The 25,425-nt window shown below is 38.3% G+C and overlaps 1 protein-coding gene across 1 annotated transcript; it reads left to right on the top strand.

Moving 5' to 3' along the window:
* Positions 1-243: 243 nt before the first annotated feature.
* On the top strand, positions 244-23,158 carry efnb2a (ephrin-B2a). The gene is made up of 5 exons (XM_056465335.1): positions 244-1,090; positions 8,991-9,274; positions 16,842-16,934; positions 17,371-17,478; positions 19,150-23,158. Exons 1-5 carry the CDS (start codon positions 978-980, stop codon positions 19,551-19,553), a joined length of 1,002 nt encoding a protein of 333 aa, XP_056321310.1. The 5' UTR covers positions 244-977; the 3' UTR covers positions 19,554-23,158.
* The last annotated feature ends 2,267 nt before the right edge of the window (positions 23,159-25,425 follow it).

Consider the following 25,425-nt stretch of genomic DNA (forward strand, 5'->3'; position numbering starts at 1 on the left):
CTACCTCGAGTTCTCTTCGAAATGCATAAATGTCATTAATCCCCGAGAACTGAAAACTGGGTTGGCGACCTGAAGTCCGATATATTCTCTCATTGCTCGACCAGTCGCCGGGCGACCGCTTGATTGACAGGTTTCTCTCCTCGACTAAACCTATCCAATGAGAGAGCAGGTGGGAGGAGCCAGCGAAAAACTCGCTCTGACAAATATTCCGCGTGGTAGACGCTCGCAGCTACTTGCAGTACAGACTCGCGCAGAGACCGGAGCAGTCCCGCAATTCACGCGCACAGCATTTCAATCCGGACCTGCAGGGTTCGAGCCGCAGCTGTTCTCTGCTACTGTGCGGGTTCCACGGCGACCCATGAGAACTTTCATTTGACTTCATCGCTTCATTTTATTTTATTTTTATTTTCAACCATTAGCCATTCTTATTATTTTGCTCCATTCCAATAGGCTACAGTTGTTTCATTCTTGTTCATCTTTTTCCATTCATTTTGGGAACTCCGGTGTTTCTTGTACCCCCCTCGTTTGCCTATACGGAATACCTCGCATTTGGAATTGGTACCTGCTTGGCTTGTTATCCACACCGGGGGATTAACTTCATGTCTCCACGGACATCAAGTACCACGGCGGCGACGACAAGGGTCGCCTTCCTGTGAGGAATGTACGTGCTGCCCACGGCCGGCTGAACGGAGAGGGCTTCACTCAGTCTGTCGTACAGGCTATTTTACCGAATGAGAAACTGCATGCTGTCCGCGGTGCTGCTCTCTCTCATCTTGAGCAGGACTAATAGAGGAGTAGCTCTTCCCACCGGGATGGTTCACTTCTAACCGGGCTCCTATTCAGCATTTTTATACTTTCTCTCCAGGAACGGGGATATTGAGTTTGGATTGTCACAGCCAGCACTCCACAAGACCTTTTTTTTTTCAAATTAGAAATTCCCGCGAAACGGAATTTGACCGTAACGGTCGTGACGGACCATGGGCGACTCTTTGTGGAGATATTACTTTGGAGTTTTAGTGATCGCGTGCAAGGTGAACCTGTCCCGCGCGCTCATCCTGGACTCCATATACTGGAACACCACGAACACCAAGTAAGTGCGCGAGGCGGCAAAGCTCCGTCAGACACATCTAACCCTCTCCCACAGCTTTAGAGCGACATTTAGACCCTGAAAGAGGGCGATGTCGGTGAAATAGTGCAGGGTAAATGGTTTTGTATGGCGACAACTCGTTCACTTAGCATTACTGTAAATAAAAAATGATAAACGTTAGCAGTTGATGTGGATCTTCGAGCTGAGGCGAGTGACGCGTTGTTTCCAATCACAGATGTTCAGGAGTTTAATATTAATCAAGCCTCCTTTCACTGTTATCAATAGTTCCTCGTGGTAACTTTTATATTTAAGGCAGAAATATGTAATAGTGATGTTAAAAATAATAGTTTTGAATGGCCGGACAGGACCTCCGGACAACTCGAGAGGGGTTGTAACAACAGTCCTGCAGTTGTTTCATGATCATGACACGGAATAATGTCGACAAAACAAGTGAAGGAATTTATTAAAATTGAATTCCATGTTTATATAGGCAAATATGAAACGCTAGTTGTACAAATGTTGGTTGAATGTCCAACAGTCATATGTATTGGGCGGCGTAACGTTAGGCCCAAACTCCTTTACGTTACCTCAGAAATGTTTGTGACTCTCACCATCACAATCATGTGGCAGACTAGCAGACATTAGTACACAGTGTTTAGATATTTAAGATTTATATTTTTTGACATTTTTTTAAAATATGCCTCCTGTTGTTTATTCTAGTTTTTAGGCGTGATGAACAAGCCTAGCAGAGTAATTGTGTGTAACGTCAGCCTACATTTCCCTTTAAAATTTGACTAATCTCCTAACATTAAATACCTTTTCCCTAAACATTAAAAGCAGTCGTATTCAAAAGGCGTCTCTGTTTCCCCAGTGACTGTGAAGTCAGTAGTGAAAATGTAAAGATGGGCACACGCGAAGCACATCGGCGCTGAATCATGCATTAAAACATGGAAACATCAAGTAACGCTGAAATCCGAAGGGGTCTCGTGCCCGCGCGGGAGTCTGGAGCGCTTCTTGCAGAAACTCTATCTATGCTCGTTTAATAATTCAACTTTCGCTCTCGGCCCGTTTTTTTCATACAGAGAAAGAAACCTTTCTTTTACCCCTGCATGTACGGGGCAAGGGTGCAGATAGTCCGCATAACAGGTGGCCTGTGCTGATAATCGCAGTCTTTTTATGCACAGGTAATGGAGCGGCTTCTGAGGTCCTTTGGCGCCGTCGCGAGCGTCCTTAAGTACGTTAATTAATAAGAGTGTAATTGATCTAAAAGGCTTTGCTCTTCACAGAATGCGCTGCAGTTGCATTGGTTAGAGGAACTTCGGTAAAGATTGGCTAGCTTAGCTTATTTATTTATTTATTTGTTGATTGATTGAACTTAATAAAATAAATGAAAACAGCTAATAATAAAGATAGCCAATTGCAATAATTCTGTGGTCTAAATTAGGCTTCCTTGCATATTATCTTTGATATTTTTCGCAAGAAATATGCGTTGTTCTCACTGTATTTGTTGGATATTCTGTTGTGAAGGCCAGAAAATAAATAAATAAATAAATTAATAAATAAAAGGATGACGTGTTACACTGAGAGATTCAGGTTTGCTGAATGTGCTGGTGACCACCGGCCCACTCCACTTAACCTACTTTTTCATTGCTAGAAATATTCTTTCAGGTTTTTTAATATAGGGAACTTTAAAACTTAAAATTACTAATGTTTTAATCAATGTTGTAATTTTAATTTCAATATGCCACTTTGATCAATGTGGATGATTGATTAAAAGTCATAAAAAGTCTTGGACATTTACATTTATTTATTACAGAGTTTTAAAATATGTACAGTTAATCACATATTGAAAAAAAAACTTTTATAGAGTAAAATACTTTTTTTATACAGTAAAAACTATTTTTTAAAAGATTATTATTACTTTTTATACTATTGTGAATCCGCTCAACAAATTATATTATCCAGCTATGAGCTGTTATTAAATATGAAAATACGGCAATCAAAAAGTGTGGAAGTAATTTAGATTATTCACTGTTTATATATATATATATATATATATATATATATATATATATATATATATATATATATATATATATATATATATATATATATATATTAGTTAAGTAAGCCAAGTTCGTTACACTTTACATTAACATTTATGTCTCTGGGTAATTATATAGTAGACTAAGTACTGTGTAATGCTATGTAATTAGTTTACAAAGAATTATAATTCATTTGATTTGTAAATGCAACATAGACACTAATTGTGAAGTGTCGCCAGCCTGTAGATATCTATTGTGACATCTTCATTAATGGAGACCCAGATGGTCCACGAAATGACCTCTAACGGCGTGCCTCTCCATTGTTGGTCGCTGTAAATATGCAGGCCTCATTCTCCGCCGTTCCACAGAATTACTCAGTGCGCACATTTCTGCCATTCTTTCAGAGCAGTTCGATGTATAGTTCTTCGCAGAGCGTGACTAAAGGGTGATGCCACTGATAGCATTCTAAGCGTTGGCGGCTGTATTTTTAACACCTGACAAAATAAACAGAGCAGAACGTCAGGACATGGCAGGAATCTTATTTTTTCCTGCATTTTCATCTTTCTTGCTGCATCATTTTTTAATATGAATTTATTTTTCAATAATTGATGAACTGAAGAACCTGACTCACGTCTTGTATCGACTCCAGTTTCATTTTAGAAACACGAATACTCAAACACAAAGTACAATGATTCCAGAGAAATCCCGTAGGTACTATGTTTATGAGTATCGAGCAGCGCTATGGGACGTGCCTTCATCTAAAATATCAGTTCTGCATAATGCAAGGAGCGTGCTTAAAATCTGTACTCGACTCCCTATGGCCTTCTGTACATGAGACAACCGTCACCAACTCCCACTACTGAATCATTGAGCGAGTGTGTGAGTGTGTGTGCACGATAGCTGTTGTTTTTTTCTTCCCATTTCAAAAATGTGTGTCAGTCTAGTTTGCACTGCTGTTTACCCCTCCACTGCTTTACTTCAGTTGAATCAGGCATGTAAAGACTCTCACCCCCCTCTTTCTTGTTCCTTCTGGTAATCCATTTTGTGGAAGGTGGAGAAACAAAAGCTGTCTGCTCTACACGTTTTCCGCCAAAGGAGGTTCCCCCTTCTCTTCATTAGGAGATTACATCGCTTAGCAGGGATCTGATGGGGGCACATCCATGGCTTCATACACATGCAGATACAGCATGAATGAACGAGAGGACGAGTGGGCCATGAATAATAACTACCCCTTCCCCCTTCTGTGTCTAGGGGCGCAGGAACTTCATGATAGACTGCTAGCGAAAGGCTGTTATGATTTAGATGCTGAGTTAATCATTTTCCAAATTAGCAGATGGGTGGGATTGCTTCATCGCTGTGAGAGACACGGTGTCCGCTGGGTCTTAAAAAGTCTTAAATGTCAAAAATTAAATTTTAGGCCTTAAAAAGCCTTGAATTCACTGAAGTATTGTGTTGTAGGTCTTAAATCATTTTAAACCGGTCTTAATTTTGCTTTGTCCAAGTAAAGCTACTCAATCTGGCCGACATCCATCCAATGCCCAACAATACATAACAAAATTTAATTTTTTTAGATTTAAATTTGTTATTGCAAAGAAACACAATTCACAACAGCGGTTAGACATTTTTTAAAGCAAATTCCCAAATTAAATTGTTTTTATTATTTTTTTAAAATTAAAATGTTATTAAATAAAAATAAACAGATTAAAAAAACTTAATAATACCAGGCCATTAGCAAAAATCCTTAGTCTTTAGCCCTGTAATAGTCTAAAATATAATTCTTAATCTTAAAAGGGTGTTAAAAAGTCTTAGATTTGACTTGATGTAACTTGCAGAAACCCTGGAGAGAGAAGGAGAAGGAACGGACTGAGGGAAAAGTGCAACGTCTAGCCATTGCAACAAAGAGATTAAAAAAAGCAAAGTAAATTTTTAAAATGATATGTGTGTTGCTCTGAAATGTGACGACGAGGTCTTTTGTGATTACATCTTGAATAGTTGAGAAAAACCGGGAAGAATGAAGGGATATTGGGTGACAAAGGAATAAGGCGCCTGTCTGGTCGCTTTGGCCTCTCACCCGAGATGATGGAGCGATTAAACCTTGAGATGTCTGTTCATTTTATTAGTTCCGCGTCTTCTGTTTGTGTCTTTCTATGCCTGATGAACCTCTTTATTGGTCTGATGATTGAAAGTCAAACAGCTTACGTTTCCTCCGCCCATTTGTGCACGTCGCCCTGTGTTGTTTCAGATTTTCGGGTTAAAGCGCCGTGTTCCTATTGGGGCAGGATTAGACTACTGCTGTCACCGTGTCACAGCTCGGCCCACACAGATAGAGATTAACTGGGAGAAAAACGATGATGGACAAAGATTCATATGCAAAATCAGCAGTTAAAGAAAGCGAGATATATGAAAACACTGGAGGGGAAATACTCAACGGTTTTATCAGTTTATCAGGACAGGCTGGTTTTCGTTTTAAGCAAATGATCCTGTATGTTGACCCTTAGAAGTCCTTCAGCAAAGGGCCGATATAAAATATGAAAATAAAAGGTCTTTTCCTTAAACCCACCTGTTTCTCGGCTTTAGTTTTATCGTTTTTATTGTGTTTAAGTTACCAGAGAGCGTCCTGAAAGTCTTACCCATTAGCCGCTGTTAGTCATTTTTTTTTCGTCTCTTTTCTAAGGCCAACATTATTTAAATGGCTTGATTTTAAAGTCCTTTTAGAAAAGCTGCCAAAACTGAATATTTCAATCTGATTTTTGAGTGAATGAGTCAGTGGGAAGAAGACAAAGAGTAAAGATGAAACAGATGCCTTGTGCGAATAAAAACGAACATAAAAGGGGATACGTTTGGATCACAAATAAAATTACGGAGGAGAAATGTCCTCGAGTGGCACGACCATGTCTTTTTAGATGTACTGCACATGCCCTGACCGTTCGCTCTTACACAGACACACACACACACACACACACATTTTTCTGACTTAATGGCTTCTCTGTGTGCAGCTGCAGTCTTGTTAACAGAATGAGCGGTCTGTGTTAAACGTGTGCAAACCCTTATTCTGTCATCCTTTTCTTTTTCACATTCACATGTCCCGGAATATTTATGACCACTGGGAGCATCACCAAGGCTAAGGTTGGGGGGTTAAAGTGTGTCTTTTAGACAAGGATTAAAGCCATTTACAAACATGAGTCTGACCTCTGGCTTTATTTGTTCAACTGCCCCCAGTTTTACACCCTGTTACCTACTCAAAACTAAAACTAGACCGTTTTAACAGCAGCTCCTGTAAAATACAGACATGTTAAACACCCTTTTAATAGTGGAATGTGTGTGTTGGGCTGTGGGGTGACCTTGTATACCCTGTGGTTTAGGATAATGACTGACTGTGGGCTACAATCAAGTGTATCACAACTGTTATGGTGCGTTTGTCCTATATAGCCTGTTTCACTGCTCAATTGTGTTTCCCCAGTTAATAGAATTAGCATGTGCACTCTAAAAAATAAGGGGTTGTTCTAGTCCAAATTTTGGTCAAATATGGACAAAGCCAAACATTTGGTTAAATTTAAAAATTACTTTAAAGTACATTTTACCTCTAATTCATTTAGAAACAACTAGGCATGGGCCAGTATAAGTTTCTGCCAGTATGATAACCTTGAATAAAATATCACAGTTTCAGGGTTTTGTGATTACTGCTCTAATATATGTTCTTTTAAATGTCTGGGTAAAAAAAAACTTTTACTTTTTTTAACAAACAAATTTTATTTTGAGAAACATTTAAGATATTTTGGAACAGTAGACATGTCAGGCTAAATAATTCAAATAAATCATTGACTTCTGCTGTCATCATTGGTTTCAAAAACACTGATTTCTTTACAATTTAAAATGGCATCTTCTGATATCTTTTCTGCTGGTAAGATACTAAAAAACAACAAAAAAAATCTAACAAAAATTTAAACAATAAAAAATCTTACACAAGAACTGGATAGCAGAACATTTTGGTGGTTTTAAAACCTTGACTTTTTCAATCCGCTGTATACCTTGAAAATGATTATCGTCTCATGCCTAGTTGTTTCTAGCATGAGACGATAACTGTTTTCAAGGTATACCACGGTTTAGAAAAGTCAAGGTTTTAAAACCGCAAAAATTTTTTGCTTTGTTTTTTAGGACAGCAGTATCTCCAGCAGAAAAGATATCCAAAGATGGCATTTTAAATTGTAGAAAATCTTTGTTTTTAAAATCAATGAAGACAGCAGCCATCACAATACCGTCAAACCATGATATTTTTATCCAAGGTTATTATACCGTCAGAATCTTATACCAGCCCATGCCTAGAAACAACCCAGGGTTTGTTTACAAAATATAGTTTTCAACTAAAAATGTCAGACCGATCACCTACAGGATAAAGGGCAAATTAAAGGAGTACCGTAAAATTTGGGATCTGTTTAAACAATTTTTGCAACAAAACCATACAATGGCTCAAGCAAATACCTCTCACGCTACTGGTTAATTGATTGATATGTGTATATGTGTGTATTTTTGTATGTGGAATACAGTATTTTATTTGCCTTAGCCCATGCATAACAAAACATTTACCTGTTCAACTGAATTTGGATGCTTTGGGGGAGGGAGGGGGAAAGAGTTAAAATGTAAAGAAAAACAAAAGTGTAATTTCATGTTAAATTTCAAGTGTTTTTTTTTCTACAACAAATTAATTTTCTGTCGCCGATTTGTATGTTTTAGTTGATTATTCATACAAAAACATGTTCAATCTATTGGCGAACTTGACAACTAAAACAACCATGGCAGACAAGATTGTTGTCTGATAAAAATGAAAAACATTTAGCTTTTTAAGCAGACTATTTTCATTTAAAGGTAATTAATTTGTTTAATTATTTAATTATGTAATTATGGTTATTTTTGGTGGTTCCATGTAGAAACTTTAACATCCATAAACCATTTCAGTGCTCAATTTTCCAAAATAACAACAGATTTTTAATAAATTGTGATTAATGCCATTGTTGTTAATACATCTTCTATGGCATCATGTTTTTGTAGCATTTTTATTTTTGTGAAAAAGACTTTATCGCACTAAATTGCATCTCACTTAAACTGTGTGTGTAAACTTTTAAGGTGTGAACATGTTTTACTTGGGGAATTTACGAGTCTCGCCCTCTTCTTTTGAACAATCCCAAGGCAAATATTCCAACACAGCACACACATATGCGAGCAAACTGCTCTCGGCTTTTCAAATAAGCTAGCATAGAGATAAGACATGAGCGAGATAGCGATCCAGTGTTCGGCTCGAGAGGATTTGCGTGGCTAGATCTGTCGCACAGATAGTCCTGACAGCTACCCGCTGCACGTCAAACACACACATACACATTGGAGCAGTTTTCCCAGCTACTCCTGTTTTAGTCCCTGGAGGCGCATGGCTGGGAGCGTCGCCTGATGCGAGCTGCTGCGCTTTTCCAGCTTATTTCTCATGACATCACTTCTCTTTGCAGCGCCGCTGTTTGAGTGCTTGGCATCAGAGAGACTATTTGCTTTTATTCTTAAGTATGAGCTGTGAGTCAACACCTTTGTCTGCTTCTCACTGCTCCATTTTCTTTACAAGAAACCCCTGCAAAAAACACTTGCGCATGCAGTTTCAGATCGTCTCGCTTGCTCTCCTCCGTTTTTATGATCCAGCAAGTTGTTCAGAACCTGTTTTATCCTTTATAATCGCAGCTGAATAATTAATCACCCTCTTTTAATTATTGATCAACACCATGCTTCATGATCCATTTTTGATCCAGAGAGCAGTGCGAGTGTGATTCATCATCCGCCATGTGTCTGACTCTCTCTTTCTGTCTCTTTTTCTCCTGAAGGTTTGTGCCGGGACAGGGTCTGGTGCTGTATCCGCAGATTGGGGATAAGATGGACATAGTTTGCCCACGTGTGGAAGGTGGTTCAATGGAAGGAGTGGAGTATTATAAACTCTATATGGTTCCTCTGGAACAGCTAAAGTCCTGTCAGGTCACAAAAGCAGACACGCCTCTACTCAACTGCATCAAGCCAGACCAGGACGTCAAATTCACCCTCAAATTCCAGGAGTTCAGCCCAAACCTTTGGGGCCTGGAGTTCTTCAGAGGGAAAGACTACTACATTATCTGTGAGTATGATATCTGTAAACCACCATTTGCCGCACTGTTCTGGCCAATTACTTTTGTTTATGTGGTTTCGAGTATCGGGAAATGTTGACATTGTGGCGCGAACTACATTAGTTATGTTTTAGTTGGTCGCGGTGCAAATAATGACGCGTTTATACGACCTGTGTTTGTTTACAACAGCTGGAATGATTGTTAGTTCCAGAGTTAGACAGACGGAAAGTTTCTGTTTGTGAGTGGCATTGGACCAGTGCAGTGCGTTTGTACACAAACACACCACTTCTCGTATTTGCCTCGTATCGTTTTGCATGTGGGTTGAATTTTCACATTTGCGAGAACAATAACGGCTCACCTGGCTCACCAGGCTCAAAGCAAGCTGTATAAACAGCAGCTGAGGTGGAAGAGGAGTGCAGGGATCTAGCAAATGGAATAAGGCACGCACACACATAAACAGCGGCTGCTTTGAAACACGCCGTCAATCTCATCGCCCAGACCTCAGCCGTCCTCTCCATCTCTCTCACAGTGCTCACTTCCAGCATAAGGAGAAAATCCAATTCTGCAGTTCTGGGAAAATGTGCTTCTCCTTTATTTTGGTCTCTCTCTCTCAGGTTCTTTTAAACGACTCTAATTTGTGGAAAGAGAGAAAAAGGAGGTGGAGAAAGAGAAATGAGTTCATTTTGCTGCATTGTAGATGATAATTGCCCTGGTGTACAGCTGGATTTGTCTGTGTGTGTGAAGTGGTAAAGCACAGAGACATATGTCTGCCGCATGTGTGTGTGTGTGTGTGTGGGGCTTATTCGATAAGTCATTAATTAAAAAGTTTTATCCTAATAGCTCAGTTTAATCACTCTGTCTTTATCAATTGGATCTGCTCAGAAACCAATCAGGTGATTTCGGTCCCTTGTAAATGTGTTCAGCAAGCCAAATGTCTGTATGTGTGTGTGTGCGGGACTTTTTTCCTTCTCTTTGGCCCAGTAGTTTTTAGATTTATAGTATTTTCTTTCTTCACAGTAATAAGGTAATCAGCCATATATATAGAACCATTCAAAAGTCTATAGTACCAAAGTCCCTTTAAGGCAAGTCATTTTACTCTGCGGCCATCTTTGTACATGGCCAATGTTTGAATGGCATTATGTTTGAATGGTGAAACATCAAATTCTCCAGAATTGCTTGCCAAGCTTACGATTAAATTTCATATTAGGAATCACCAGTAAAATTAAACAATGACTGCATCTTTAGTTTCATTTCTAAATGTTCTAAATGTAAACTCACGTCTGGAGAATCGTCACACTATATTGATTGCTGATTGGCTCATGTACTAGAAGGCGGGGCTTCAGTTGCCATAGTAACTGTTACACTTTTCCTCATTGAAAACAATATGAGGGACATGTCTTGTGTATTCTACAGTCTTTGATAGTACTTGTTTGTTTCGTTTTTAAATTAATACTTCCACTCAGTAAGCACATATGTTATTAAAAAAAGACAGAAAACCTTCTGTATTGTTAAAATAAATGAATAAATTATAGCTGTTTTTGAACTATTCATCAAAGAACCTGAAAATATAATTATAGTTTCCAAAAATAATGAAGCATCCTGACTATTTTCGACATCGATAATCACTTCTTGATCAATTAATCGTAATTTTAGAACAATTACTAAAGGATCATCACAGGAATAAATGATATTTGAAATAAAAAATAAAATAAACACATTCGGTTTAGTCCCTTTATTCATTAGCGGTCGCCACAGCGGAATGAACCGCCAAAATAGACACATAGTTATTTCTTTGTAATCATATTTAACCACATCACTGTTTTATTTGTTTTATTTCGGATCACTGCTGTCTGAACATAAAGATAACATGCAGGTAAGCATAATTAAAAATGTAAATAATAATAAAATAAATCATACTTATCTGACAGATGAATATAAATATACTTTCACCGTTTCAAAATATGTACGTGATACAAACATGCAGTCAGCTGACCTACAACTGACACTGACCTCAGGTCATCGTCTATCTTTATTGCGTTATTGTTGAGCCCTGGTGTGTGTTTGTGCGTCTCAAACTCTCAAAAGTCTCCTCTATTGTTCATCTGCAGCCTAATGCTGATGACTCTGATATGATTGTGTTTGTGTGCGACTGTGTGAATATGAGCTTGATGTGATCTGGTCTGACAGATTGCCCTCGAGCTGGGAGCCAGAAGAGAGATACATGATCTAAATATGGCAGAGAGAGAAAGAGAGAGAGAGAACAGGAATGTTTCATAAGAAAAGGAACAACAGCCTGCAAAAAGATGTGATAATTGAATGAAGCAGAAACATCTATGTAAATCTTAGAGGTGTGCTTGGTAATTTTGCCCCTGAAGAATGGAATAATAGTTTGTAAGTAATAGAAAAGTGAGTAGAATCTAAAATAGGTGATTTTGACTGATATTTCCATCTGCTGTTGTAATTATTGTTTCATAAATTGCAATTTTAGACCGTCTGTGACTGGTTATTCTCGGAGAAAATCCATTGTCTAAATTGAATATAACAGTAGGAAAGTTTTGTGTGTCCTGGGACTGGCAGAAACATTATACGAGTTGCCGTTTCAGAGAGAAAGAATTTCACAAATCATTTTTTTAAAGTCTTCCTCATACTGACAGATGATGAAAAATTAAAACAATGCCCCTGAGCTTCTGGTTACGTAGCGTTGTGCCGTTGCCTGAGGGAAAATGTGTCAGCAGACACTACCAATAATGAACATTTATTAATGATAAGTGTGAAATGACTTATGACATTAAATCATACATCGAGTTTGCAATCTATTCTAGTTTTAATCTTTTAACATTCCCCCTCCATTTTATTAGTCTTCCTTTTTGCCATTTCTGTAATGTGTATGGTTTGGCAATATTATAAATGTTAAACAGCATCATGGACTTTGAGAAAGACGTGAAGAGAGAGACTTGTTTTTTTGCCTATTTTCAAAGACACTGAGGGCTTTTTGAGGTGCCGTGCCATATCTTATTAGAGTAGATGTGCAATGTTTGTGTGTCAGCTCTCATTACTGGCCTGAGTGCAGTTCCCCAGTGACCCTGACGCCATGTTGATCAGGTCAAACTCCACAACAACAGCTACAGCTCATCACTACTTGTAATCACATTCAAATAGATGCACTGCTATACTTCAAAATAATAATAATAATAATAATATATAATAAATAAAATATTAAATATATAATAAATACTAATAATAGTAATAATAGTAATCATTATTATTATTATTATTATTATTATTATTATTATTATTATTATTATTATTATTGTTGTATATTTGTTATTGTGTATATATTTAACATTACTAAAGTAGAGCTGCTTGAATCTGGATAGTTAACGTTTAAAAGTAATAACATCAAAGTAGATGCATTGCAACTTCAAAATAATAATAATAATAAACAATAATACTACTAATAATAGTAATTATTATGATTATTAATATTATTGTTGTATATTTGTCATTACTAAATTACTAAAGTTTTATTTTATATATACAGCTACTTAAATCTGAATATAAGAATGTAAGTTTAAATATAATACTATGTAAATGTTTGTAAATATTCGGTGCCAACTGCACGGTGTCATTTTCTGGTCCTGTCTCACTGGTTGGCCCTTTGTCATGGCAGGACTTTACATACCCCGCAGCCTGTTTGAGCTTGATAGAGTTTCACTAAGCAGGTACGAGTGTCAGTGTTGGGTGTTTTATGACCTCCTGCAACACACTGACACATTTATCTAGTTCAGAATCAGGACACAAGCCTTTTTACTGCTGCACTGTATAGAAATTATATACCCAGCAAACTATTTTGTGTTTAATAGATGTCTATTAGACATCTAAGCGTAGGCAGCTTGGCTAAAATAAGGCTAAACTTGGGCTGTCAGTTAAAATCTAAAAGACATCTAAAAATAGCCCAAAACTAGACTAGTGGTCAAATAGACAGATTAGACAGACTTCATATGTGTAGTCATTCATTTCTGTTTATTTGATGACTAGTCTGGTTTTGCCCTATTCTTAGACGTCCATTAGATTTTCACTGACAGTCCAAATTTAACCTTGATTTACCCAAGACAACTATGTTTAGACGTCTATTAGACATCTATTAGACATCTATTAGACATCTTTTAAAAACGCAAAATGCTTGCTGGGATATGTATAGTGGTATATGTAAATCATATATATGTAAATTTATAATTGACTATTTACTTGTTTGTTTTGCGATATTTTATTTTTCTATGATATATATTGCGATACTGAATATATAATTTCACCAGATTAAATGAATAGCTCTAATTTTTTTGTACATTGTAATGATTTCTTATGCCTGAATATTTTAAACTGACTTTAATTATAAAATCACACATGTTTTGGTAACTTTACAGTTAAACATTGCAATAACTCCACAAATCATGAATGTTTTCAAATGTGGCCACTGGTCAATTATAATACTGGTTGGACTTTGCAGATACTTAGGCCTGTCACAGTAATCAATATATTGACTTATCGCACAACACGTGGACATGTCCGCAATAATTTTTGGTGATGCAATATATATCGCCCATACATAAAAAACAATTCTTACCACATTTTAGTTGATTGCCCAACATCTCTATCTCTATTGGAGGTGTCAGTGTCAGTATAGTTAAAAAATACTATAGTATTCACTATAAATTAATATAGTATATTTCATGGGGGTGCCTGACAACTGAAAATAGATTTGTTACTTTTTTTTCTAGTTTTTTTAGTTTGCACCTTTTTGTTAACATTTATTATTATTATTTATTTATTTATTTAGGATATGCGTTTTCCAATTCTGATTCCAATGTCTAATTATTAAATTGTTTAAATGACTATAATTAAATGGAATATTCTTAAGAATAAAATATTATGTGTTCTTTGAAAGAGGGTTCTTGCATTATGATGTTATTATAGTGTCAAAATGGTCCACAAAAAATAGATATCGTGACATCTACAGGCCTACAGATCCTGCGATGTAACTATAGCATATGCGTATATTGCGATATCGATTCTGAAACTATATATTGTGCAGCCCTAATTTTATATTACTTTTTATGTAACTATGAATTATTTTCCAACTGAAATATGATTAGATCTGACTGTGTGTGTTGCCTATTTTGGTTACAACTCTTCTGTGAAGAAGTTCTTCAGAAGTATCTCCGTTTCCTAATCAGCTTTCAAACAGTCACTGATACTAAAACTAAATGTTATGCAGCATTGTGTATTCTGTTGACCTGGAATGTGAGCTCATCATGTGATAATTGTTTATTGATGTTTTTGTTTTTTTGCTTTAGTCTGTGTGTGTGGTTGTGTAGGCTCATTTGCTTGATTTATGAAATGAACGCACTGAAAGGAACGCAAGCTTTTAAGGAGCTTTACATGTAATGAGCTTGTGTTCTTCTCAACACTAAAAAGCCACAGGTCAGCGAACCAACAGAGAGTCAGATGGTGTCATGCTGCAAGCCTTACAAACAGATAAAGGGACAAAAGTTGAATCAGAAAGAGCCGTCACATGGCACACACACACAAACTCACACACACTCCATCCGCTTCATCAAAGTGGCAGCACTGGGGGGAAAAAAGTGATGATGGGGCGACAGGCGCCTCATAGACTCCGAAATCACCACGGCCCTCCCCTGTCCTCTCTCTCTTTCTCTGAATGCAGGCCACATTGTTCTGGACGCTGACCAGACGTTAAGCCCTTGGCAGCTCGTTAGCTCTGTGTTACTGACCCAATAGACCGCAAGCCTGCCGGGCACGGACACACACACACATGCACGCGCAAACACACATACATGGCATAGCTGTGTTGTTTGGGTTAAAAGCCTGTTTGGGAGCATTTTTTGTTTTTAAAAGATGTCTAATAGATGTCTAATAGACATCTAAACATAGTCATCTTGGCTAAAACAAGGCTAAGTTTGGGCTGTCAGTGAAAATCTAAAAGACATATAGGCCGAAAACTAGACTAGTCATCAAATAAACAGAAATGTATGACTATACATATAAATCTGTCGAATCTGTTTTAATTTGACGACTATTAGATTTTCCCCGCCAGCCCAAGTTTACCCTTGTTTTTGCCAAGCTGTCTACGTTTAGATCTCTGTTAGACGTCTATTAAACGCAAAATAGTTTGCTGGGATGGAACCAGTGGCTAGAATACCGCTGATAGTTTGTTTAGTGGCAAATAATGACATAAAACATGACTTAATACGATTTGATTTCCGCGTATTGTAATTGTGTTGCACATATAAAAGTAGTTTTCACCGTTTTTGCAGCAAGTCCAACATCTGTTCAAATAATGGAGGACTATATTGTTTATTTTTAATTATTTAGTCTATTTTGTTCTCACTCGCTTGTTTCTTGACAAACATCTGCTGTGGCTAAAGCGTTACGCGCTCTTAAACACGCTCCAAACCTCACATTCATTAATAGCACTCTCTCTCGCTCTTTTTCCATGCCTTATTCACTAAATTATTAACAACTGTGCCTTGTGCTGGAGGCCTTTGCCTTGCTGGTGAACAAAATCAGCTTTTTATTATTCCTTTAATCCTTCTTATTTCCTATTGAATTGTTAAAGAGCAACAGCACACTTTCGGCGGGGGTCTTGAACATTTCGTCTTGCAACACCAAAACAAACACAATTTTGGCCTGCGCTGCAAAGCTGAGTTTCAAAATGGCAGTTTTGGGACTACTAAAGTTTAGTTACATGATTTATGAAGATTGAGCAAAGAGACTCGACTGTTTTATAAGGCTGTATGAATATTCATCAGTTATTTAAAAATTGCATTTACATCATCAGATAGCTTGTATCGCCTTTGATCAGCCCTAGTTATGCGTTTGCATACTCACCGGCCACTTTATTAGGTACACCGTTCTAGTAACGGGTTGAACCCCCTTTTGCCTTCAGATCTGTCTTAATCCTTCGTGGCATAGATTCAACAAGGTACTGTAAATATTTCTCAGAGATTTTAATGTCTTCTGCTGCTGTAGCCCATCTGCCTCAAAGTTGGACGTGTTGTGTGTTCAGAGATGCTCTTCTGCATACCTCGATTGTAATGTGTGGTTATTTGAGTTACTGTTGCCTTTCTATCAGCTCGAACCAGTCTAACCGTTCTCCTCTGACCTCTGGCATCAACAAGGCATTTGCGCCCACAGAACTGCCACTCACTGGATATTTTCTCTTTTTCTTACCATTCTCTGTAAACCCTAGAGATGGTTGTAGGTGAAAATCCCAGTAAATCACAGTTTATGAAATACTCAGACCATCTTGAACCATGCCACATTCAAAGTCCCTCAAATCACCTTCCTTCCCTATTCTGATGCTCGGTTTAAACTGCACCAGATCATCTTGACCATGTCTACATGCCTAAATGCATTGAGTTGCTGCCATGTGATTGGCTGATTAGAAATTCGCATTAACAAGCAGTTGGACAGGTGTACCTAATAAAATGGCCGGTAAGTGTAATAGCAGCACATGTTGATAGTATGCCTGTTAAAATTCTTGCTTTTTTCTTCCAGCTACATCTAATGGAACAATGGAAGGGCTGGATAATCAGGAAGGAGGGGTGTGTAAAACCAAGTCGATGAAAATCATCATGAAGGTTGGACAAAGTGAGTATTATTTTCACCCTGCTGTTGAATGTATGCGAGAATGTAATAAGTGTTTTACTTTGGGGGTGTAGAACAATAGCAAAGCACTTCGAACCTGATGCAGCGCTTGCACTGTAATTAATAGTGATTATTCATAAATCACCTCACCAGTGGCATCTCTAGTAATTAACATAAGCCACACCCACCAACACCAGCCACTGAGTTTCTGGCTCTCTTACGAATATACAGACGCATGCTGAAGGTCACTAGATTAATCATGGAAGCTTGTGTGTTAATGACGAACACACACACATGCACACACACAGACACTCAGGGCTGCTATCAGTCACACACGCACACTTTTATTTCGCTGAGCAGCGTGAAAGTAATAGCTCTCCACATGAAAATGCGTACATATATCAGAGTGATGAATGTGTTTCTTATCTGTGTTTTGCAGACCCCTCTGATCCCATTTCCCCCAAAGACTACCCTACCAGTTACCCTCCCAAACACCCTGACTTTGGGGGCAAGGACAGCAAATCGAATGAAGTACTAGACAAGCCTGGTACGTCACTTACTTTATCACTTCACACACCTTTAAGGGGACGCTTTCTGATTCATCAGTCTCCCTGCCATTGCATTGCTTTTTTTGCTGAGCAAGTGCCAGTCCTCTGTCACAATGGCATACACACTGATTCGTTCTCATAAAATCCTTCTGACAAGCAAACTATTAATGTGACAGAGCAAGATGGAGGTGCTGGAACGTATTCATTTGTAGAAGTCAACTTCTCTCCCTCTGTGTAGAACCATATGGACATATGGAGTCTTAGGTGTAATAATGCACTTGTACAACAGCCTTAGTGTGAGTGTGAGCTGCTCATCTGTTCTGCCAATCCTTGGACGAAGTCAGTGAAGTCCAAAATCCAATGGTCACCCTGTCCGCAGCTTTTCATAACTGTTTCGGAGATGATATATATCCTTTATATGCATTTTAGAGAGTTCAAAATGCCATTCAGAAAGCTGACGATTTCAACAAGCGCCTAACTAATTCATTTAAGCTATTTAGATGAAGGCAGTTCTTAATAAAGAATATCTTTCTTTCCTCTACTGCACTTCTGCTCAAGCTTTGTACTCCGGTTTCGTCTTGAAATTTGTTTTTCACAGCACTGCTAATACCGTCGGCTCTTTTATGATCAATCGCTTGTGTTTTCTCTCCTTTGGATAAAAGCATCTAGCAAATAAATACATGTAAATTTATTTCACCATACATAAAAGACGTTTCATTTAGTGTCAAGGCATCTTTTTAATTACTCAAGAGCGTGCCAGTTCCTGTCTCTAGTCTAAAGGCACATTCACACCAATGAACGATTATTTTGTGTGTGTGCGCTCAGCAGTTTTGTCATCTACGGCTCTAAATATTTTAGTTCAGTGGTCCTCAATCTTTTTATCACCATGGACCAGTCAGCGCTTGACAATTTTACAGCGGAAAGGGGGGAGGGGGGGTTGTTGATTGCTAGGCAACCATAAACCGTTTTCTCAGAGAATGACCAGCTGACAAAACATTGCTGTCACTCTGATACAAGTTTTACTTATGGAGAAAATAACAAAGCACTGCAGTGTTTGGGTGTTCTGTTTGTCTGGGATAATTAGTCTTACCGAAATGTGTATATTCCATACAAGCTGAAGCTGATCGGTCAGCTCTTGTCATGTGACTCGCGGTGCGCTCAAAGGATTCATTTAACTGGGTGCATCTGGAAGGCACGAGCATGCCACGCCGATTGTGCTCGCAAGCCGCGCACCTCCATTGAAAACTATAAACTTGTGCAAACTCTAGAAAAGACGTGATTCACGATCTCCAGCAGTTGATCTTCTTGCACAGACATGGTGGATTCACCTGATTTGTTGACAAATGGGTTGCGGATTCATTCCTTGGCTGTCGTGGGTCCTCCATTGGGCCTTTTCCCCTTGGAAAAGAAACTTTCCAAAGACGTGTGTTTCTTACTATTTTTATTAGGGCGCTCAACTGACCGTGATGAAAGCGAGAGAAAATGGTCATTTTTCAAAATAAAAGACTTTTTAAAATAACAGATCATTCAGACTAAGATAATAAATAAAATGGAAATAATTCATAATTTGTAGTGTGGTGTACCAATTGATCTACATGGTGCCCGGTGGTTGAGGACCACTGCTCTAGTTCTTTTGTTAAATTCTCATTGTTTTTTTTTCTCCCTCTTAGATGCATCTCATCATGGAGAAGATAAGGGAGATGGAAATAAATCCTCATCAGTCATCGGTTCAGAGGTGGCCCTTTTTGCCTGCATCGCCTCAGCAAGCGTCATTGTCATCATCATAATCATCATGCTAGTTTTTCTTCTTCTGAAGTATCGTCGACGTCATCGCAAACACTCTCCTCAACACGCCACCACGTTGTCACTCAGCACATTAGCCACGCCCAAGAGGGGCGGCAGCGGCGGCAACAACAACGGCTCAGAGCCGAGCGACATCATCATCCCACTGCGGACTGCTGACAGCGTCTTCTGCCCGCATTACGAGAAAGTGAGCGGCGATTACGGACACCCAGTTTACATCGTACAGGAAATGCCGCCACAGAGCCCAGCAAACATCTATTATAAGGTGTGAAAATGGACACGCTATTTTTTCCCAGACGTTTTAACTCTAACCCCTCACATGCCCCTCGATGAACCCCCTGTTGGCGGCATCGATGCCTGAGCTCACCCTCGTTCTGCCCCCTCTTATTTTATTTTGTTCTTGTTTATTTTACAATATTATTACTCTCAGTATAGATGTTGCTGATGGTGGAGTGACACTCCTGATTCGCTGCTCTTGCACCTGCAAAAACGAAACAAACTAATCGACAAATGACAAAAACGGAAACCCTCCGAGGGGACTGATGTGCACTATAATGGATACTATAGTGTGTGTACGAGGTAGCGTGTGTGGACGAACGGGGGAGAGGGGGGTTGAGGGGGTGGGCGCGAAAAGAGAGGTCAAGAAAATGATTCTTCCTCTTTTTTTCCACTACATCATCTCCCTTAAGGACACAACATGTGGAGATGGAGAAGAGAAGCGGCGTGTATCACACAACCACAAATAAGAACTTGAGCTGTTTATTTAGCTCGGCCGATCGGCTGATCTGTCGCAAAACAGGAAGTGAACACAGCCCATTGGTCAGAGGAAGTGGATTTATTGAGGATGCTCTTCGGAGCGTAGTGTTGGACATTTGAATGGACATCATCTGTTTTTGCACGTTCACTCGTACTGTTTTCATTTACGTTAGCTCTCCTCATTTGCTCACCTCTACAAAACGACTCACCATGTTTTACTTGAAGTCTTTTTGTATGGTCATTCGTCTTACTTGCATTTCTTTCTGTCATTCCCAGTGCAGTCCACTTTGCAGATTTGTTTGGTAGAAGATTAATAGGTATCGTCATAGATATCCTTTTGTGCTGGTTTATGTGCCGTTTAGTAGCGTGGAAGACACACACACACTCACATTTCATTTCGTATACATCTGCTGTCGAGGCTGGAAAAAAACGAGACAAATAATGAGAGAACGTCAATATTTGGTACAGTTGCTGTCCTGTTAACAGCTGGGAAGGTGGAGGACTCACATGAACACTTTAGCAGCACTTTGAAAGCCTCAACACCTTGCCCGATGGAGTACAAATGCATCAAAACAGACAGAGATAGCAGGGAGCAAATCGCTCATGGCTTATTAGCAAAATCTGTCATTTTTGACACAAAATGGCCGCCTTTCCCAGCCATGTTGCTGCAGAGGTTCCTGTTTTTCTAGTATTGCTGCCATCACAAACATACACTCGTTCACCGGTGGCCAGTGGAAAAGTGCTCTATTGTTTTTGCTCAGAAGCACAGGAACATCTAATCACATCCCGATTTTTTCGTTTAGAATGAAACAAAAGATTTCATTAGCCTTTTCTTATGGATTCGTTGAGCTCTAGATAAAAATGATTGCACATAGAACCCATTTTTATGATAGCATGCAGACAAGTCAGTGTGAAACAGCAAGAATATGAATAATTTATGGCGAATCTGCACATTATGCAACTTTCTTTTTCGTTTACAGATATTCCTCCACCTCGCCATTTGCCTTTTTCCATCGATCCCGACACGAATAGCTGCCTTTCGACCACAAACACACATATACATACCCGCACAAAAAGCACATGCGCTCATGGCCAGGGAAGGGGCGGCTTGGGAAGGAGCCCTCAGGGAAAACAGCATGTTGGGTTTTAAAATAGCCGAAAGGAATGAGAGGGAAGGGCCAGAAACGGACCAAAGGAAGGGCACGTCTAACTGAGTCCTGACTAAACCAACTTCTCCAGCCTGCCTGTCTCAGTTGATGAAGCTCAGATGTGCTCTGAGTTGAAATTAGGCCCCTTAATCTGGAAGGAAAGCAGTAGACGTGGGTTAGCAAGCATACCAGATGAGAACGAGCAGAGGCTAAATGTAGTAAATTGCATGAAATGGGATCTTTCGGGCTCAAATTGTGGGAGGTTTCTGGAGGGGAAAACCAAAAAAAGAAGAGAAAAACACATTATGATCGATGGAGGTCACAAGTGGACCTAGCTTGCGCTTTAGAGAGGAAGTCACCAAGCAGAGGCCAGCGTATCCCATAACCAGCAACTCCCAGAAGATTTACGTGTGTCGTTATTTCGTGAGCAATGCCAGCCTGTAGACGGTTAAATCCATTTGTTTTTTTGTTTTTCTCACATTGAAATCGAAATCGCTCACCTACGGTGGACTTTGAGAGATGTCCACCGGCTGACTGTGGATTGTCGCAGTGGCACATTACCTGTTCATCCATATTGTTTTCACTTGTTCATGGAGGTTCTTGAATCTCACCGAGAAGCCAAGCCTTGTGTGATCGGAGCTTTGTGCCTCTGTAAGAGGCCACAAAATCTGCAAATATGCAATTTTTATTTATTTTTATAACAATTGAGAAAAAAAAGATGATATACGTTCACCTATGGAAAAGTGTTCTTAACCACTGAAAATTAAATGATACAATACAGCATCCGAAAACACTACAACCCCAGTGTGTTATTATTATTATTACTTTATTTTTTACTTTGTGCTGTAGGTTCGAGGTAAACTGTGAAACATGAACACTTTTACACACACACACACACACACACACACACACACACACACACACATACATATTGAAGACTGAGCAGTTGTTTTAAACTCTAAAACACACACACAAACACACACACACACATACTACAAAAAAACTACAAACATGTTGCTGTTTGGTTGCTGTCCCATATGGGCTAAATATGACAATCTCCTTAGTTTCTTCGAATCCGAAGACACTTTCCCGGCAAGCAGGTTGCAAACGTTCCCGTAACATTTTAGGAGCGGTAGGACTTAACTAGTAGCGTAAGATGTTGCACCGATGTGGGCGGAAGGTTTGCGCAACGCAGGGACAAGTGTCTTCGGGCCACTGTAAAATGCCTTGCTTGTATGGTCACCCTGAGTTCACAAGACTCTAGTTTTTGCACCGTACATCTGTAGGTAAGAGGCTGTAAATATGTTATTGTTTGTATTGTATATGGATCCCCGGTTGTTACGATAGCCTTATTCTCACATTTCTAGCAAATAAAAAAAAAGTTAAGGAAAAAAAAAACATGAATCACTTCAGTTAAGAGAGCATACTAATTTTTTTGGTAAATAACTTGTGTAAATATTGACGACGAACCCAATAAATCGTTTTTTATAAACTCTTAAGTAAGATGTTTTGTATAGAATTGGAATTTTTTGCTATGTATTTTAGCTAGCACTCGTCAGACCCCTCCCACTCAACCCTTTTGCACTGTTCCCAATGGCGATCTGGTATAAGAATGAAAATGAGATAGAGAATTGCCAAACTGACTGCTTGCTGCATATTTGTGCCATACGTGTGTACCATAGATATTTATTTAATTAGTTCTTTTTGTTTCTTCTTTGTTTGTTTCTGTTGGATTTTTTCTACCCAGTTTGTACGCAACCTCAGTATTACCATTTGAGTTTTTTTCCCCCCCGACTTGTCCACCTCTTGTAATCTTTCTGTTTATCGTTTCCCGATGCGGCCGTTTTCTCTCGCAGTAAGATCTGGTCAGGACGTGCAAACCTTATACAAGTCATAGAAATGAAATGGCACACATTCCACCAGTCTGTTACAAACTGAAAATGTTTTTCAATAAAATGTTTTTCCTATGGAACTTTCACTTCTCCTTTATGTTTATTCCATTGGGCTTTGTCCGTTTACAATACCGCCAAATCTCCTAACATAAACTATGACTGCGATTCATGAATGAAAGCCTGCCCAGACACATTTGAGTCTGGTTCACAAGTTGTTAACAATATTCTTGTTCAGCTTTTGATCATTCTGCTTAACCACAAACATACTAAAGTCTAGAGGGCTTCAAGTAATACCATCAGGCTTGGCATAAGTATCAACTTGACTCTGATTCATTTGGGCATGTTTTCAATAGTATTAATGTATCACTTGACTATGAAAGTTATAAATCCAGAAACATTTCACTTATAGACTCCAGTTAAAGAGACTATATTGATTTTGTACATTTTAGGTCACCTGTATTTGTATAGCACTTTTCACAGAGCACTTTGCAAAAGGTTTGTGTTGTTAGTTCATTATATTACAGTTAATCTGCAGTTATACAATATAATGTTCTTCTGGTGATATTTATTCTATTTTTGTTAATCTATTCATTGTGTTATGTGACCTATGAGGAGGGTCAGACAGAATCTGCTGATGTTTTTTTTTTGCTATTTCTTTGCAGAAAGTTGTCAAATATCTGCAGATTTATGCAGAATTTAAACATTTTATTTATTTAAACACTTTTATTTAAGGTTTACAAGGAAAATCCAAATAGATCTACTTGTTTGGTAGATCTAGAAGCAAGTCTCTCAAATAATAAATCTACTTAATGACTATTGGAAATAATTAATATGAATTTGTATATTATTTAATAGCATTACCAAAATTAATATAAAAACTGAATAATTATGTACACAAATTTGCATAAGTAAATAAATAGACTCAATGATGGCTTGAAAATTTTTGAAATCTGCAGATTCTGTGTGGGCCTACCTATGAGTTATTCAATCATTAATAGGACATATTTTAGTTCACAAGAAAGATAATAAGTTTGTGAATTGGACCACTCTGGTTTAGCTGTATATATTTAATCCACATTAAAGCATAGGGTCATGAGACATCTTCAACAATCGAACTACAGAGCCTACTCAGTAAATGTTTGATTAAAATAGCCAGTTCCAAACAAAAAGGACTACACTGGATGCACGTTATATCTCAAATTCATTGAAGTAAATACAGCTTCTGTGGTCAGGATTCAAAATATATTTAGGCCACTTTAATGTTTATGCGTCGTGTTCATGAATCTAACCATGAATCTAACAGTTTCATTGTAAAGGAGTTCAAGAAATGGGGCATATAGCCATATGATTTGAATTCACTAAAAAGTATCAGCTCATGAATCATGGAATTTCCTATCTTGGCTGTGCTGACTGTTTTTGATTCACTAAAAATCACCATGTCAAAGTATTAATATGTTCAGGAATCAGAACATGCTTGTGCTGTAAAATATAAATGAATTAAAACAAAGGATAGGTTCATAATTATTGCATTTCAATTATACTTTAAAAAAACACTAGGATCATATTTTTGAAACGCTGTCGCCTCACAGCAAAAAGGTCGCTGATTTGAGCCTTGGCTGTGTCACTTGGCATTTCTGTGTGGAGTTTGCATGTTCTCTCCTTGTTGGCGTGGGTTTCCTCCGGATGCGCCTGTTTCCCCCACAGTCCAAAGACATGTGCTATAAGTGAATTGGGTAAGCAAAAATTGTCCGTGGTGTATGTCTCTGAATGAGAGTCACTGGGTGTTTCCCGGTGATGGGTTACATCTGGAAGGGCGTCTGTTGCGTAAAATATATGCTGGATAAGTTGCCGGTTCCTTCCGCTGTGGCGATCCCTGATTAATAAAAGGACTAAGCCAAAAAGAAAATGAATGGATGAATATTTTTGAAGCAGTACACTTTATTGCTTTACTAAAAATCTATTGAAATATTATTGAGTACTTTCACAATTGTACTTAAGTACTGCTTAAGTATACTTTTAATTAGCGTATTTTATAGTGTATATTTTTATTTAATACTACAATAAGATACTTAAAATGTACTTTTATTTAAGTATATTTTTAGTGCACTTACATTTTTCACCTTAAGTATGTTTTTGATTCACTGAAAGTAACCTCTTCAGAACTTTAATTTGTTTTGGACCACACTAGTCATGCTGCTATTTTGCCTCATATACAGTGCATCTGGAAAGTATTCACTTCACTTTTTCCACATTTTGTTTATGTTCCAGCCTTATTCCAAAATGGATTCATTTCATTTATTTCCACAAAATTCCACACACAATACCCCATAATGACAATGTGAACAAA

Source organism: Danio aesculapii, chromosome 9, assembly GCF_903798145.1.
Source record: "Danio aesculapii chromosome 9, fDanAes4.1, whole genome shotgun sequence".
NCBI lineage: Eukaryota > Metazoa > Chordata > Actinopteri > Cypriniformes > Danionidae > Danio > Danio aesculapii.